This window comes from Alosa pseudoharengus, unplaced genomic scaffold (genome assembly GCF_046254945.1).
Source record: "Alosa pseudoharengus isolate Yale_2024_CS ecotype anadromous, Long Island Sound unplaced genomic scaffold, YU_APseudo_1.1 YU_APseudo_1.1_scf_11, whole genome shotgun sequence".
Classification (NCBI taxonomy): Eukaryota; Metazoa; Chordata; class Actinopteri; order Clupeiformes; family Clupeidae; genus Alosa; species Alosa pseudoharengus.
Genome location: NW_027468576.1, coordinates 22,438,307 through 22,454,910, shown reverse-complemented (window position 1 = coordinate 22,454,910; position 16,604 = coordinate 22,438,307). Strand labels below are relative to the sequence as shown.

The window sequence follows — 16,604 nt, the reverse complement described above, 5'->3', positions numbered from 1 at the left end:
TTTGTTCCACAGGAAGCCAGTGCAGTTTAGCCAACACAGGTGAAATGTGGTCACGTTTCTTAGATCCAGTCAGTAATCTGGCTGCAGCATTTTGGACCAGCTGGAGTCTGTTTAGAGTAGATTTAGTTACACCTACATACAGTGAGTTGCAATAATCAAGCCTAGAGGAAATAAAGGCATGTATAAGTATTTCTAAATCACTGTAGGAGAGAGAAGACTTGAGCTTTGCTATTGTCCTAAGTTGGTAAAAACTTCCCTTGACAACGCTGTTGACTTGCTTATTAAAAGTCAGAGAAGAGTCTAGGAAAACACCTAGGTTCTTGACCACACTGTGATGGTTAACAGACAGAGAGCCAAGAGACTTGCTCACATTGTTGACAGAATTTGGTGGTCCAAAAATGATTACTTCAGTTTTGCTGTCATTTAGCTGTAAAAAGTTGTTAGCCATCCAATTCTTAATGTCATTAAGACAAAGAAAAAGGTTTGTCAATGAGCAGGAATTTTCAGGGGCCACCGGTATATAAAATTGGGTATCATCTGCGTAGCAGTGGTAACGAATATTGAATTGATTGAAAATGGAGCCCAGGGGAAGCATGTATAAAGAAAATAATAGAGGCCCTAAAATAGAACCCTGGGGGACACCACACTTAATGGGAGAAGATGACGAAGAAGCATTGCCTAAATGCACTGAAAAAGATCTATCAGTTAAGTAAGATCTGAACCAATTTAATACAGTGCCTTGCAGACCAACTTCAACACCCAGGCGTTTTAAAAGGATCTTGTGGTCAATGGTGTCAAAAGCAGCACTAAGATCTAACAGGACCAATAGGGCACAAGAGCCAGAGTCAACAGAGAGCAATAGATCATTATGGACCTTAAGTAAGGCAGACTCTGTACTATGAAGTGGTCTAAAACCAGATTGAAACGTGTCAAGGATATTAGAGGTGTTTAAATAGGAAGAGACTTGTGACAGAACAACTTTTTCTAAGATCTTAGAGAGAAAGGGCAGTTTAGAAATGGGCCTATAATTTTTCAAATCAATGGGATCAAGGGAAGGTTTTTTCAGGAGAGGTTGCACAACAGCGTGTTTAAAGCCAGAGGGTACTACTCCATTAGGGAGCTATTAATGATGCTCAAGATAAAAGGGCAAATAGCCGCAAAAGCTTTTTTGAAAAGGTGAGATGGAAGAATATCAGAGTGGCAAGAAGAGGGCTTCATATGAGAGACCACGTCTGACAACTATGAGGAAGAGACTGGTTGGAATTGTTGGAGGCGGCAAACTACAGACTGATACAAAGCAGGATCAGAAATTGAGGGTGTGATATGAGACTTTATGTTGTCAATTTTGTCAATAAAGAAATTGAGAAACATCTCACAGGTTTCTGTTGTAGCAGGAAGAGAGGACATTGTCGTAGGAGGATTTATGATTTTATTAATTGTGTTAAACAACACTTTTGGTCTGTGAGCATTTTTGTGAATAAGCTCAGCATAGAAAGCTGCCTTTGCTGCTTTGACAGTGATTTGATAAGCCTTAAGAGAATCTCAAACTACAGGTCTCCTATGATATATTTAATCTTTTTTCCATTTTCGCTCTGCTTTCCTACAAGCCTTTCTGAGCGAACAGGTAGTGGAATTTAGCCAAGGAGTAGTTGACCTATTGGATTTACATCGCTTTTGTTTTAAAGGAGCTACAGAATCAAGAGTGGCAAGGCAAGATGTATTAAAAAGAGTAAGTAGATCCTCAGTGTCGGTGCAGGTGGAAAGAGAATCTAAGACAGCAGGTGAAAGAGAGAGCATAAAAGTATTAGTGAACTGTGAGGCTGAGGTGGAATTAATAGCTCTGACAAGGGAGTAGGATGAGGGGGGTGGAGGGGGGGGGACAAAACAGTGAAGATTCAAATAAAATCATAAAATGGTCAGACACACCAATATCAACTATTTTAACATTGGAAACTGAGAAACCAGAGGACAACACTAGGTCTAGTGTGTGACCCTTCTGATGTGTAACTGACTGCACAAGGTTAAAAGAGTCCACAAGGCCTAAAAACTCATTGACCAAAGGTTTAGATGGGCAGCATATGTGGATGTTAAAGTCCCCCAAGATTAATAACTTATCAGCACGAGAGGCCATAAAAGATAGAAGTTCAGCAAATTCTTGAATGAAATTACAATTAATTTTTGGTGGACGGTAGACTAAGGCACAAAGTACAGATGCATTGGTCTTAAACAGCTGTAGTTCAAAAGTAGAATCAGTTGGTACAATTCTACATTTAAAACTGTTCTTAAACACTGTAATTAGACCACCACCACGACCAGAGACCCTAGGTGAGTTTAAAAAAAAGGTGAGTGAAAGTTAGAATGGTGGTCATTGGTTGTGTTTTTGCCAGCACTTCATAAAACTCTCATAGTTTGACAACTTTAAATTATTTGTAGGATATTGCTTGTTCACAACTTGAGCGGTGTATGCAAAGACACATTTTAAATAAAATATACTATATAAGTAGCCTATGATTAAATGTAATGGAATATTCAACTAAGGTAGACTGTTGTTGTTCACAGCACTAAGCTATTTATGGTTACTAATATACTCCGAGTCTCTGGCCCTCTCTTAGAGCCAGGCATAGTGAGCTGGCCCTTGGAAGAAAAAGTTTGGGGACCACTGCAATAGGCTATATTATACCAATTTCTTTTATGACCACCTACACCTAGAGAAACATTTGGAGTGAACCCTTTTAATCTAAGAACATAGGCTATAGCCTATAATTTTGAATAGCCTATGCCAAAGTTGTTTTGAGTTTATACTATTTATTTATTCGTTCTCTCATTTTGTTCAAGAGTGAAGACAATCAAACTCGCAATTGATTTCAAATCATGATCATTGTTGTTTACATTTATGATTTCATTATTCTCCAATTTATGTAGGCAACTACCTATTTTTTTTTCTCTCGATTTGATGACTTTCGATGAAAATCCTGTCCGTGGACAAAATCCAGGAAAATGGTTGTAAAAGGAGCAAAATGCTATGTTGTGTTTACCTGAGGGGGCACCCAAATCTATTTTTTTATTGTTAATGTTTATTTTGGTGTTCCCAAAACACCTGTAACTACATGCATTTATTCTGTGAATGGGACTTGGGACAATATTGGTACTTTAAACACTAATACCATAACTAAAACCTGTAAAATATTTTTGTTCAATTCTATAGTCTTTTTGCCCTTGATTGTTTACACTCTGTAAAAGGCCTTATCTTGGAGGTCATGTTTGGACATTCATATCTTAAAAAGTATTATTCCTAGCCTGACCAAACTTTGTAAAATGGAAGGCAAACATGTTCTCAGTACAAAATGTCCATATACTTAGCTATTTCCACATAGATTTTTATGGTCCTACTAGCTACCCCACATACCATTTCAGTTGCTTGAAAATGGCACAAAAATACAAACACGCCTTGTTTTATCCTTATTATTGCCATGGTCATTTGATGTGGAGACTTCAAATTGTGGGAAAACATTAATAAACTGATGTATTTGAAGAGGAAATAGTGACTGTTACCAAAAGAAAAAACCTTTTTAATACCCTCAATGTCACACTTAATGCACATGTTACCGAAATCTAGGGACCTTTTGAAAGTCAGGAAACATTTAGTACAGACTTTAAATTGTTTACACACACTTTTTATGAGTTGGTCTTCCACCCTAGAAAATTTGAGGAGGCTAGGGAAAATATTTGTCAAGATCAAGGTCTGAAAAAGATATGAAGGCATAAGATTTGCACAGAAATATTTCGCAGGCCTTGGTTTTAGGACCCAATGATGATATAGACAATGTTTGAACAAAATCTGAGACGATGCAGCAACAACTTTATCTGATTTGACACGGAATGACCCTCTTGTAAATCAAACAGCACTAGTATTGCCTTAATTTTACGACATATATCGTCTTTTTGTCAATCTACTGTTTTGGTCTACTTTTCTACCTCGTGCACGAGCAGACATGAAGCTGACCTAAACCTCGCTTGAATAAACGAATGCAAGATGCAGCTAACTTGAGTTAATGAAACGGTTTCAGACCTAGGTCAAAGTCTAGCTAGTTCAAGCCAGGCTATTTCTGTTAAGCGCTGCCGAGGTTGATGGAATACCCCTCTGTGGCGGTAAAGCTTATGAAATCCAAGACATGCCTGTGTTTAGGTTTAACGTGACCTCCCTGTGCAGATGTGATCAAGTAAAACCATTTAGATTCCCTACTGTGAGTGACTGCAACTGTGTGGCATCTTATGTGTAACTGGCTGGTGAAAGTCCCTTGATTCATCTTTGTGTGCTTTCAGGAAAACAGGTGTGATGTAGATTGACAAGGACGGGCCTCTGTGCTTAATTTGATTTGAAAAGGAATGTTTATTGAAATGTCAATTATTAGTCAAGTCATTGCAGGAAAAAATGCAATCTCATCACATCAAATGCTGATTACCATTGCATTTTAACAGACAAGTGGAAAGAGTATTAAACTGCCATGGTAAATTTTAATTGAGCAAAAAACAACAAAAAAATTAAATGCAAATAAAAACATCATTGTGAAAATATGTGGCTGATGCTGAGCCACACTGTAAACACAATGCTATGAAATGGATAACACTTGCACACACACACTCTGTCTGTCTGTCTCTCTCTCTCTCTCTCACACTCTCACACACACACACACACACACACACACACACACACACGAGTATGCAAGAACATTTCATAAAACTGCCATTCCAATCATAAAACTATGACAGACAAAATAAACATAGCAAAATGTAGTTACATTTTGGAATAGGCATCTAAGCGTGGTCAGGCACATAGCTTGTAGCTAAAGAGGCAGCAGTGAAGCAAATCATTTTCTAGCTCTGCAGTACAGCAAACAGAAATAAGGCCAAGCTTGGTCAATTCAGTGTCAATTTGTCAATGCACAGACAAGTCACTCTGCAGCAGGTGTCAGATGACATAGTGCTGAAGGTGCTTTTATCATAACATCAGTTTAAACACAAAATAACCCCCTCACATTGTATTTTTGAAAAACATTTTGAAAGAGATAATTTTGATAAACTTTGAGAGAAATGTCACAAAGGTATTTAACCAGACTTATTCTACAAACAATAAAAACAAAAGGCTGCCATTACAGATGGGTAAATGACTATTGTATGAAATCCATAGACCTATTACTTCATTTGCTTTATCAAAGTAATATAAATATCAACATGAAACTTAATATATCTGTACAGGTCACCTTAAACTGTGCTGTCTGGTTAGTGTTGTATTTTATAAATCATCAATATTTCAGTTTTTCCATCAAAGATAGAGCTAACTGAAACAATCCTATCCAGTCAATCCAATACGGCTTTCTATGTAAACAAGATGATATAAGCAAGACTCGACTCCCCATGTCGCTCATGCAAGGGAGGAGTGTGTGAGATGGCGCATTGGCAAGAGCGCCATCTACTGTCCATTTCAGATTATCACCATGGTCTGTTGTCTGGGTAGCTTGGCACAGAAGTGGGATACTGAGGAAAGCTTGCGCCTGACTCGGCGACGGCATTAAAGCCCGCTTCCCTGACTGGCGCAGACTTCCAGGCCCCGGAGCTCCACTCCTCCTGGGCACGAGCCATGCTGCCCCCTCCCCCACGGTACAGCCGGTGGACCTGGAGCAGACACGCAAGAGGTGTGGTCACCTTCAGTCAGAAATATCTAACATTTGACAGTGATATTTGTTCAAGAAAGCTTGAAAGTTTGCAGGTACCTATTCCACAGACATTAGATGGTGTAATGTGTTGTAAAAGTGTGCAATGCACATTGAGATGTATCTTCTGTCCTCTGAGGGGAAATCAACTCCAGTTCCCAAAATGTTTTCATATAGATGCAGTCCACAATTCTATTTTGATTTTGCAAAAGTACGAGCTATTATGTTTATTTTCTAGTTACAGAGCCTGAGGGGTGTACTACATCGCAAGTTATACATACAGTAATGAGACTTTCTTTGTGTAAGCTGGCTGAACAAACCCTGCACTAGCGATAAGAGGTAATGGCAGAGGTGGGAGTAAGTTACACATGTGCAAGTCACAAGCAAGTCTCAAGTCATTTTTTGTGACAATCAAGCAAGTCAAGTCATGATGATTTACCCACATTTTCATTTTGAAATAGGCTACAGTAGATTAGTTATGAACTGCTAGAGTTTTATTTGCAACAAACAAATAGTCATTGCATTCAAGCCACATACATCTGAACGGTTAATAAAATAGGATGAAATGTATACGAATAAATGTATTTCAAGTAGACCTATTATAAAATAGCCTATTATTGTTTCAATATGCCTCAATACATCAAATCATGTTTGAAAAGTTACACCGGTCATCTCCAAGGACCCAATAATGTTGAAAAAATGAACTAATCAACCAATCAAACGCTGCCGTCGATGTCACTGCCAAACTGACAAGCCTGACAGCGCAACATTGGGTTTTAGAAGGGTTTAGGACCCTCAACGCTATATATTATATATAAGCCTAACGTGAAGTAAGCTAAAACTTTTCTATGCTGATTGCTGGCAGTTTAGTTACTGACTGTTGTTACTACTAGGCTATAACGAATGGGACAGGGATGTGGGAAGAGGGAGGAAGAAAGAGAGGCGCTTACTTTAGATTACATTGCCAACATTTTTGCTAGCATAGCAACTCAAGACAAGAAAATTTTTAACTTTGCCATTTCACACATTTTAACCTAATATCTTGTTCACTAAACATCAAGCCTCAAACTTGACATTAGGTTTCTAACACGATTAACTTCTGACGAATGAAAATCGACATGGTGGTGGTTATGTCGCTAATTTGCGCACTGCACACATTGCAGACTGCTGTTCATTTTTTCTTTGAGTTGTCAGATACATCATCTGTGTAGCCAAATATTATGTTTTGGTATAAAAGTAGAGTCTTCCATATTTGCAAGTTAAGCCCTCCTTACACTGAAAGACTTAGCAAAGATTTGGAATTTGTTTTTGAAAGACTAGTGTCAGACCCTCTCACATCAAAAAACAAGTCATCGAGTTTTTAAGTCACAGACTAGTCAAAGACTATGATTTTGCAACGACCTTCATGTCATTGCAAAACCTGGCTTTTGGTGCAACATACCTTGTTAACCTACTAATCTTGCTTCATAACATATCCCACTCTGTGTGGGATAAGTGTATGAGATTAGTGTATGAGATTAAAATTGCGGACCACACCTTTAACTGATATTTGTATAGATGCGTGAGTGTGTTCTGGACTCACCCGGATCAGCACCAGTCCCATGAGAACAGTAACGACAGTGAAGAGAATTGCTGAGAACAGCATGATCACAGCAGAGCCCACATTAGTGCTGAAGAACAACACTGTGGCTATCCAACCACTGGTAAATATGACAAGAGAGATAAAGAGATCAGAGTTACCTACCTAACTATCAGATTTACCTACTAATGTATCATCACATATCTGAATTCATTCTAACATTAAGTTAAATGAATAACACTAATCCTTGCCTTCAACATATCTGAATCACAACCACATTGAGGGACATCCACTAACATCACAGCACTAGATTTATTGAGTTATTACATTGCTATTATAAATCCTTCCTCAATACACTCACCAGGCTCCCCAGCCTACAATTCCAATGCTCTGAATGAGGGCAAGGACACACTGAAGGAAGAAGATGAAGAAGAACATCATAAAGTTGAAGGAGCTGTCGGCCCTACAAAAACAGAGAGCGATGGCAAGTTAGAATCCAAGCCAGGTTTTAATGGCATTGCATGTTCGAAATCAGATTTCATGGTGTGATCTTACAGCCAAGCGTGCAATTGAAGTGTTCCATTTGCAGAGCGTAAAAATAGTTTTAGAAGTTAGAATTTGGTCATTTTTTGTCACATCTGGTGTAGCCAGTTCCATTGATTATAATGGGAACTACAGTAATAGTTCCAGCATATGCTCCACTAACAAAACGCTTCAGTTATGTGCCTGTCTGTTATGCCCAGATCCGGGCTAACCCTCACCGGAAGGCCTTGTAGAGTGGCCTAAACCAGCATGTGTAGCTGCAGGGACTGAAGAGGATGAGCCATAGTAGCGCGAAGCCAAAGTTGACCGCGCCGCCTCCTCCTGCCCACCACGCAATGCAGGACACCACATTCACACAAAGCGTGATGGAGTATACTGCATAAGCACAGAAAAAAAGTCAGAAGAGGTAGATAGGGTATCTTGCTTATGATGGTGTCATAATGATTTCTTCAAAAGATATTACTTACATATCCACAGGTTGTACACTCTGCGCACTAACTGACGATGTGTTGGTGGAATCTCCTCTTCCACATCCTGATAGAAGCAAGGTTTTATGCGGAAGAATTGAGGTAAAGGTGGGAAGTTGTTGACTCTCTCTATGAGAAAAAAATACAGTTGTGGATTTGAAGGGCAAACAGGATGAAAATATGTCCATCAAAGCAATTAAAAAATGTAATCTCTCTAATTCAGTATAACTGGTTGAGAATTGGTTCAATAATATATGAAAACTTGTCTCTTTTTTTTTTTTTTACTCTGACTGTTACTTGAAATTAAGACAATCAATTTTAGTACACCAATAAATGTCTTAGCTATTAAATGAACTTGGTTCATTGTTGTCATTTAATTATCAGTAGTCATTCGCCTGTGCCTTTTTTGCTATAGCACACAGGATGTGATGTGTGACACCTTCTCTACATTTCAGCTGGACAAAGCCGAATCAACACAAAAAAAACACTGTTTTTTTTATTGTTAGAGGCTGGATACAAAACAAAAACAACGATATGGATATGTGCCATTATGAAGGTCACAACAGGGTTCCACTTCCCACTGCTTGCTACTAGACAGCCAACCATATGACAGGGTCAGTTGTGAGTTCATATCACAAATGTTACAGTCCAACCACATCATGCAAATGTGATGTTCTTACCTGTCATTATTTTTGTTCAGTCTTCAAGGGTAAAAGTATCTGTAAAAGTAAGAGATACATTGCAATGTTATATATTCAGCGTAAAATAAGAATCCGTGGTCTTCAAGGAAACTGAATCTTGTCTGAGGGAAGTAACTTCTTTAACGTCCTGGAACACAGAACGTTAACGTTAGCTACCCAATCAATGGATACAAAAGTCTCTGAAATGGTGAACCTGAAGTTGAGCCTCTGCGGACAACATCATTGTTTTTCTTTATAATCTCCTAAAAAGACGTTACTTGAAAAGGCTCATTTGTCCCTTCAAAATGCGCACAAACCGAAAATGAATGCAGTTGTTTTGGCGACTACCTTTGACAGTGAACTTAGCGCTTTTACTTAGCCTACTTGCTAGCGACAACTATTCAGGCTAACATAATTCAACAACGTTTAAAGAGGATTTCAGTCCCAATAAATATGATCAAACCAACCAGCAAATGGTGTATCGGGAGACAACAGGATAAAGTCACACAGCAAAGACTTAAAGATACAATTTGTTTCCGTTTAAGTTTATGACCGCATCCTACCTGTCTGCTAACTTCCAAAGATGCATCCACCAGTCCTGCCCTGATCATGAATCTCGTGGATCTGGCAAAACCTTTATATTGCATTGTGGGAAGGGTAGTTCTAAACCTATCCTGTAATTATTTTTTGCTTGACTGTGTGCACTTCATAAAACTACAGGTCCAGAAGAGGCATCAGGGGGTGGATGCTACAATCATGTGACTTAACTTGCTGCTCTTTCAATTTAAATTTAACCAGAGAATGTATTATACAGGCTCGAATTTGCAAGTCACTAATGTTCCCCCAGTACAAGTACAAAGTAAAATTCAGGATGTAATCGATAAGATAACTGGTTGTTATCTCATGCATTTTTTGGCATCTAAGCCACTGAAAGCTATAGCCTAGTGACAAGCGTGTTCAGCTCATAGACTATACAGTATATGGTTCAGCTAGTTAATATACTATAAAAAATATTAATCAATGAGGGGAAACCGCGTTTGTGATGTAACCTGAAATAAAGTTTAGCCTACTTTATCATAATTAGCCCATCAATAAAATACAATCTTGGGTACAAAATCATGATATGATATACAGTTGTGCTCAAAATAATAGCAGTGCCTCAACAGCAGCAAGAAAAATCACTGTTTTTGTTAAAATTTCAACCTCTACACCCCAGATAAGTTTCTGGGGGGTAAAATAAAGGTATAGAAAACCAACAAACCCAACAGGCCATCCATGCAGACTATGTTTACACGAAGCAGGGTATTTTCCTAAACGAATATCTGCCCATCTACGTTTGCAAATAAAACTGCATGTACACGAGACCGTTTTTTTTTTTTTATGTGTTTACACGAACCCGTGTACATAGTAACATGCTGTCATGAGCACGCCAAACCAGTGGCAGTCTAACGATAAGCTCAAGCTCACATTAACCAATCAGAACCCTGAAAAGTCGCACGTGAGAACATGTTTGTAAACATTGGTCGCACATTCGGTGTACTTCTGTCGCATACTGTGACGTTGGCTGCCCAAAACTCCGTTTACTACAGTTTAGAACCAAACACATAAACGGAGTTTTCAAAAAAAAACACTTTGGCCGGAGTGTTTTTGGATAACCGTTTTACGGGGCGAATTCTCCGTTTGCGTCTAAGACTACGTTTACACGAAGCAGGGTATTTTCCTAAACGAATATCTGGCCATCTACGTTTGCAAATAAAACTGAATTTACACGAGACCGTTTATTTTTAAAATGTGTTTACACGAACCCGTGTACATACATGCTGTCATCAGCACGCCAAACCACAGTGGCAGTCTAACGATAAGCTCAAACTCACATTAACCAATCAGAACCCTGAAAAGTCGCACGTGAGAACATGTAAATGTAAACATTGGTCGCACATTCGGTGTACTTCTGTCGCATACTGTGACGTTGGCTGCCCAAAACTCCGTTTACCGCAGTTTAGAACCAAACGCATTAACGGAGTTTTCAAAAAAAAACACTTTGGCCGGAGTTTTTTTGGATAACCGTTTTACGGGGCGAATTCTCCGTTTGCGTCTAAATGAAAGGCTCAAACGTAGGGAAATGTCTTCGTTTATAAAAATACACATGCTCGTGTAAACGGGGTCTAAATGAAAGGCTCAAACGTAGGGAAATGTCTTCGTTTATAAAAATACACATGCTTGTGTAAACGGGGTCGCATACTGCGGATTCTGTGAAATTGAATGATTAACTGAAAGGGGTGTGTTCAAAAAAATAGCAGTGGTGAGTTCAATTAGGGTGGGCGTCAATTAGGGAGGGCATTCTGGGAAAAAAGGGTGTAGGTGATCCTTATTTAAGGAGCAAGGCAACTGGCATGCTGGCTGTGCATTTTTCCTGAAAAAACAAGGAAAATGGGTCGTTCAAGACACTGTTCAAAAGATGAGCGTTTCTTAAAGGAACCGTATGTAAGAAATGTATTTCAATAAATCATGAAATGGCCCTGATATGTCGCTAGACATTAGGAAATCATGTTCATTTCAAATTATTATATCACTGACAACAGTAGTCCGGCCAGGATATTGTAATTTAAAAAGTGAAGTTGCAGCCCTCAACTGATGTTGATGTTGTCATGTTGTGTTTTGGCCTGATGCGCCACCCACCACCTATCTACTAATCATGAAGTCAATAGGGGAGTTCGACTTGCGGCAGATCTGTGCAGATCTGACTTGATGTGATGCATGCTGGGTTGAACACAATGCATACTGGGATGGACGCAATGCATACTGGTTAGAAATTCTGTCCGACTTCTGTCAGCCGGGGAGGGACTTACCACCGTGACACCATGTCACATGGCCTTAAAATATCGCGGGAGTCTTAGCCTGCAGACAGATCTTGCAGTTGCCTTCCACGAGCTGCACGAGCTGAAACACGCCCTCATGACGTCAGTTCAAAGACGTGATAGGGCCATTTGGGAGGAATGTCCTCATGACGATTATGACTAGAGGCTCATGCTGCTTCCTTATGTTGGAATATGCGAAAATAAACAGAAATCGAAGGGATACCTTCTTATACGTGATTTCTGCAACAATGGTAGGCTAGCCTACTGAAAACGTTTGGATATTCTGTTATTTTCTGCTGTTGGCTAAATAGATAGACACACATATAGGGAAAACACTTGATATTGAATTGATGTACAATGCAGGCCTGTTAACTGTATGACAACAGTGGTTTATTTAAACTACATCATAAGAATTTATTTCGTCAGTCATCATGCTCATTTTAATGAGTAAGAATGAAAGTTCTGCTGTGTTTATTGCAAACAACATTCCGCGATATCTCCCGCGATGTCTCCCGCGAGTCACATCAGGCAGACTGTAGCCTTTCTGTCCGGGATGAGCTGCCCTTTGTTGTAGCTCCTCCCGGCTAGGCTCTGAAGATCACGTTTACGTAGTAAGCCAGACCAAGTCAGACTCAGCCGAAGTCAAACAAGCCTAGTAGTGTTTCGGCATCCGGGTTGCCAGTCCTGCCAGTCAGAGGGCAGGGGGAGGGGATACACCGCTCTACAGTAATTTGAAAGTGATTGTAGTACCAGTTCTGGCCACAATCTTACATATGGTTCCTTTAATCAAAACATTGATAAAAGAGGGGAAAACATACAAAGAGGTACAGAAAGTGATTGGCTGTTCAGCTAAAATGATCTCCAATACATTGAAATGGGAGCAAAAAACAGAAAAACGCGGAAGAAAAAGAAAGACAACTCCTCAAATGGATAGAAGAATAGCCAAACTGGCAAAGACTCAGCCAATGATCGGCTCCAAGAGGATCAAGGAAGACCTTCAGTTGACTGTGAGTACTGGTACAATCCGAAGACGTCTTTGTGAAGTCAACCTACCAGCAAGAAGCCCCCGCAAAGTTCCATTGCTAAAAAAAAGACATGTGCAGAAGCGGTTAGAATTTGCCAAAGAGCACATTGACTGGCCTGAGAAGAAATGGCGTAACATTTTGTGGACTGATGAAAGCAAGATTGTTCTTTTTGGGTCTAAGGGTCACAGACAGTATGTCAGACGCCCTGCAAACACCAAATTCAAGCCACAGTACTCAGTGAAGACAATTAAGCATGGTGGTGCAAGCATCATGATATGGGGATGTTTCTCCTACGGTGTTGGTCCTATTTACCGCATACCAGGGATCATGGATCAGTTCGAGTACATCAGGATACTGGAAGAGGTCATGCTGCCATATGCTGAAGAGGAAATGCCTTTGAGGTGGACCTTTCAACAAGATAATGACCCGAAACACACCATCAAGCGAGCAAAAGCATGGTTCCAGATGAACAGGATTTAACTGATGTAGTGGCCAGCACAATCCCCGGACCTTAATCCCATAGAAAACTTGTGGGCTGACATAAAAAGTGCAGTGCATGAGGCAAAACCAAGAAACACAGAGGAATTGTGGAATACAGTACAATTAACCTGGGCTGCAATACCTGTAGAACGATGCCAGAAGTTGGTTGACTCCATGCACCACAGACGTGAAGCAGTTATCAGAAACCGTGGTTTTGCAACAAAATATTAGTTTAGGATACTCAGCCAAGTTCACTTATCAAGAATTTCTTAGTTTGTATAGTACATTTTTGAGTTTCCAAGGAAAGATGGCAACGCTGCTATTTTTTTGAGAATGGCATTTCTGACTTTCTATGAAATATCATTATTATTATTTAAGTTTTGATGACTTTGCCCAATTGTTTTGCTTTGGAATAGAATGTACTGTGTCCCCAATGCATCTGTGTTCATTAAAGTACAATTTGTTTGAAGAATTTTGACATTTACTCATTTTCTAAAGGCACTGCTATTTTTTTGAGCTCAACTGTATGAGTGATGCTACATGGCTTCACATCTCAGACATAATAAAGTCCTTAGTGAAATAACTGGGAAAGTTTACTCTACCATAGAGGTGGAGTCCCCCCTGCCTGCCTTTGCCCATTTTGAATGGCACAGAGGCTTAGGTCAATTGATATAAAGGTGTAGGCTAGCATTCAGACTGCACTCCTACACACTTAATGCATGCTAAATAAATTGTTATATTTCATTATAGGTAGTTTGTCTATATTTCATATAGTTTAGGTGATTAGACCATTCTGACATAGACTTCATCCTGACATTTCAGTTCTCTCTTTATTAATAAACTGCATAGACTTCAACCATATTTATTCCTCCTGGAGTTAACAATGAACTTTGATTAATGTAGGAAATGAATAGTGATTGTGTGTGGCCTATGAGAGAACACCCAGTGAAAGGCCTACCATCAAATGGTAGCCTATAGCGATGTGGTTAGGCCTGATCACATAATTTATAGTTTACCCACCTCTTTTTTTACCACTACATCCCTGGAAATAAGACAATGTGCTTTGTAGTAAAAAACAAATTTTTGCATTTGTGCAATAAAATTAACACATTTTAAATTTGTTCTTTTGTGAACTCCAGTCAAACCTCCACTTACGCCTATCAACAACTCAAAGGTAAAATCACAGAAGTGGATGAAACATCAAGGTTATTTTGTGCTTTAGGCTATTTGTGTGTTTTGTGTGGAAAATATGCCAGGGCTAGGGCTATAGCCTACACATTTGTGGGGTGATTTGAGGGAATGAAATGAGTTCACTAGAAAATATTGCCAGAAGTTTTCCAATGTTGGCCACCAGAAGCAAACTTCCAGCAAAGTTCTGGCAACAATGAGAAGTTTGCACTAGTAGTAAATGTTCGGCAGTGATTTGCCACCACAGTTCACCAATAATATAGCCTAGAAATCTAGACGCATCTGGCTCGTCAGGCTGCCAATAATGGCAAACTTCCAGTGAACTTCTGGTGACAAACCTAATTTGCATACAACATGTTGCATACGACAGGTGCAAATTTGCTGCAACATTGCCAAAAGTTAAACCGGAACTGTTTGTCATGTGAAAATGTCTTGTGGCAACTGTTCACCAGAAACAAGCTGACATTAGCCTATACTGTAAGGGTCCGCCTATAGCCTACAAATTATCTATTTTATTGTTTTATTCTTAAGTGTGTTTCAAAGTTTTAATTGTAGCTACATCAAACAAGAAACGGCACATGGCCCAAGTCTCCTGGCTGAATACGAAAGATACTAGGAATAGGCTGTTAGGCTACCTTACGTGTCGGCCTTGAGATTTTGAATTGTCCTGCTGACTTAATCCTCATACGTCCTTTAATATTTTGCCATATTTTCATCAATGATGCCAACGGAATGCAGACCTTCAGTTGCAGAGAAAGAGGAAGAAAGGCAGACGGGTACACATGCCACACAACTCACAAAAGGAAGTCAAAAACTGCAGTGGGGAAAGTAGGCTACGCCACCCACTCAGCCACCTCTCGGAAAAACACCAACACATAGCACTCTCTTTTAAAGCGTAACTCTCGTCAAAATGCATCCTATGGTGATTTTGTGAATGTACCCGAGTAAAACTTTCATCTAAAAGCATAAGTATGTCCGAAGCCCCACTTTTAAGCTTGTACGCATTGTCGTTTTCAGGTGAAATTGCCTTTTGAATGGGAACCCTAGGGCAGTGTTTTTCAACCTTGTTTGTGCCACGGCACACTTTTGACACTTAAAATGTCCCACGGCACACTAACATCCTGTGTGAAGAAAAAATAAACATACCATAGCCTAAAACTTCAAATAATACACAGATATGGCCTTATTATGGCTTATATGCAAGACCTGCTCAATAAAACAAGCGCCCTCTGTTTCATTTGTAGGTGACTATATCTAATTTAATTGTTGTTAGGAACTGGATATGTGATGATTCTGTGAATACTGGATATGGGGCCCCCGTTGTACAATGCCTGCATACCACAAGTAGAGCATGTGGTTATAAATTATTTGATGCAACAGTTGCTTTTCTGGACCAGTGAGTGACATTTGGGTAATTTTCTGCGGCACACCTGATGATCTCTCACGGCACACTAGTGTGCCCCGGCACAGTGGTTGAAAAACACTGCCCTAGGGCACTACTATTTTGATACATTGCGTCAAAATCGCTATTTTTCAAACACTAAGACGGCTTGAGACAACATGAAACTTTGATCGAAGTAGGCTATCATCAGTGTCTCTACATGCACTCGAGCATTGAGAACATTGTTGGTGTACACAGAGTTTACTAAAAGAAAGGTGTATGAAAATAGTAGTGCCCCTATAGGAGATCCCCATTCAAAAGGCCATTTCACCCGAAAACGACAACACTTAGGCCTACAAGTAATTATGCTTTTAAGCGAAAAAACACCCTATAATACATTTTGTCGAGAGTTACGCTTTAACATTCATATTTAATTACACATTGCTGAGAAGTACCTTCAGAGCCTTATTTTGTTTTGTAATAAAACCACAATGTGATTTTTTATGGACTTGGAGTCATTTTTACTCAAAACTAATGGCTGGGATAGATTCAGCGCCCCTAAAATCCTCAGTTAGACATTTCAAAAGCTAATATATGTAAAAAATGTTTTTCATTATTTTCGCCCAGTCCCTCTGGGCACCCCAACCTTGGCTCTCCAGGCATTTCCCCGAGGATTTGGCCGTGGATAAATT

General features: G+C 39.5%; 1 protein-coding gene across 3 annotated transcripts; it reads right to left on the bottom strand.

The window, feature by feature from the left end:
• Positions 1–4,370: 4,370 nt before the first annotated feature.
• scamp4 (secretory carrier membrane protein 4) lies at positions 4,371–15,339 on the bottom strand. 3 transcript variants are annotated; one of them, XM_076278437.1, is made up of 7 exons: positions 15,167–15,339; positions 8,981–9,019; positions 8,301–8,429; positions 8,052–8,208; positions 7,652–7,753; positions 7,294–7,411; positions 4,371–5,673 (listed from the first exon to the last, which is right to left on the bottom strand). In XM_076278437.1, the coding sequence occupies exons 2-7, from the start codon at positions 8,985–8,987 to the stop codon at positions 5,491–5,493; spliced, it is 696 nt and encodes a 231-aa protein (XP_076134552.1). In that variant the 5' UTR covers positions 8,988–9,019; positions 15,167–15,339; the 3' UTR covers positions 4,371–5,490. The 3 variants fall into 3 exon arrangements, with proteins under 3 accessions (XP_076134552.1, XP_076134551.1, XP_076134553.1); XM_076278436.1 differs by lacking the exon at positions 15,167–15,339 and adding an exon at positions 9,544–9,871; XM_076278438.1 differs by lacking the exon at positions 15,167–15,339 and adding an exon at positions 9,448–9,537.
• Positions 15,340–16,604: the final 1,265 nt, after the last annotated feature.

Excerpts from the sequence above, each read along its gene's own strand:
- scamp4 (XM_076278437.1), bottom strand. Across the intron at positions 7,412-7,651 it reads ATTGTAGGCTGGGGAGCCTG|TGGTTGGATAGCCACAGTGT; the intron begins GTGAGTGTATTG and ends CATATTTACCAG. Across the intron at positions 5,674-7,293 it reads TGGGACTGGTGCTGATCCGG|GTCCACCGGCTGTACCGTGG; the intron begins GTGAGTCCAGAA and ends TGTCTGCTCCAG.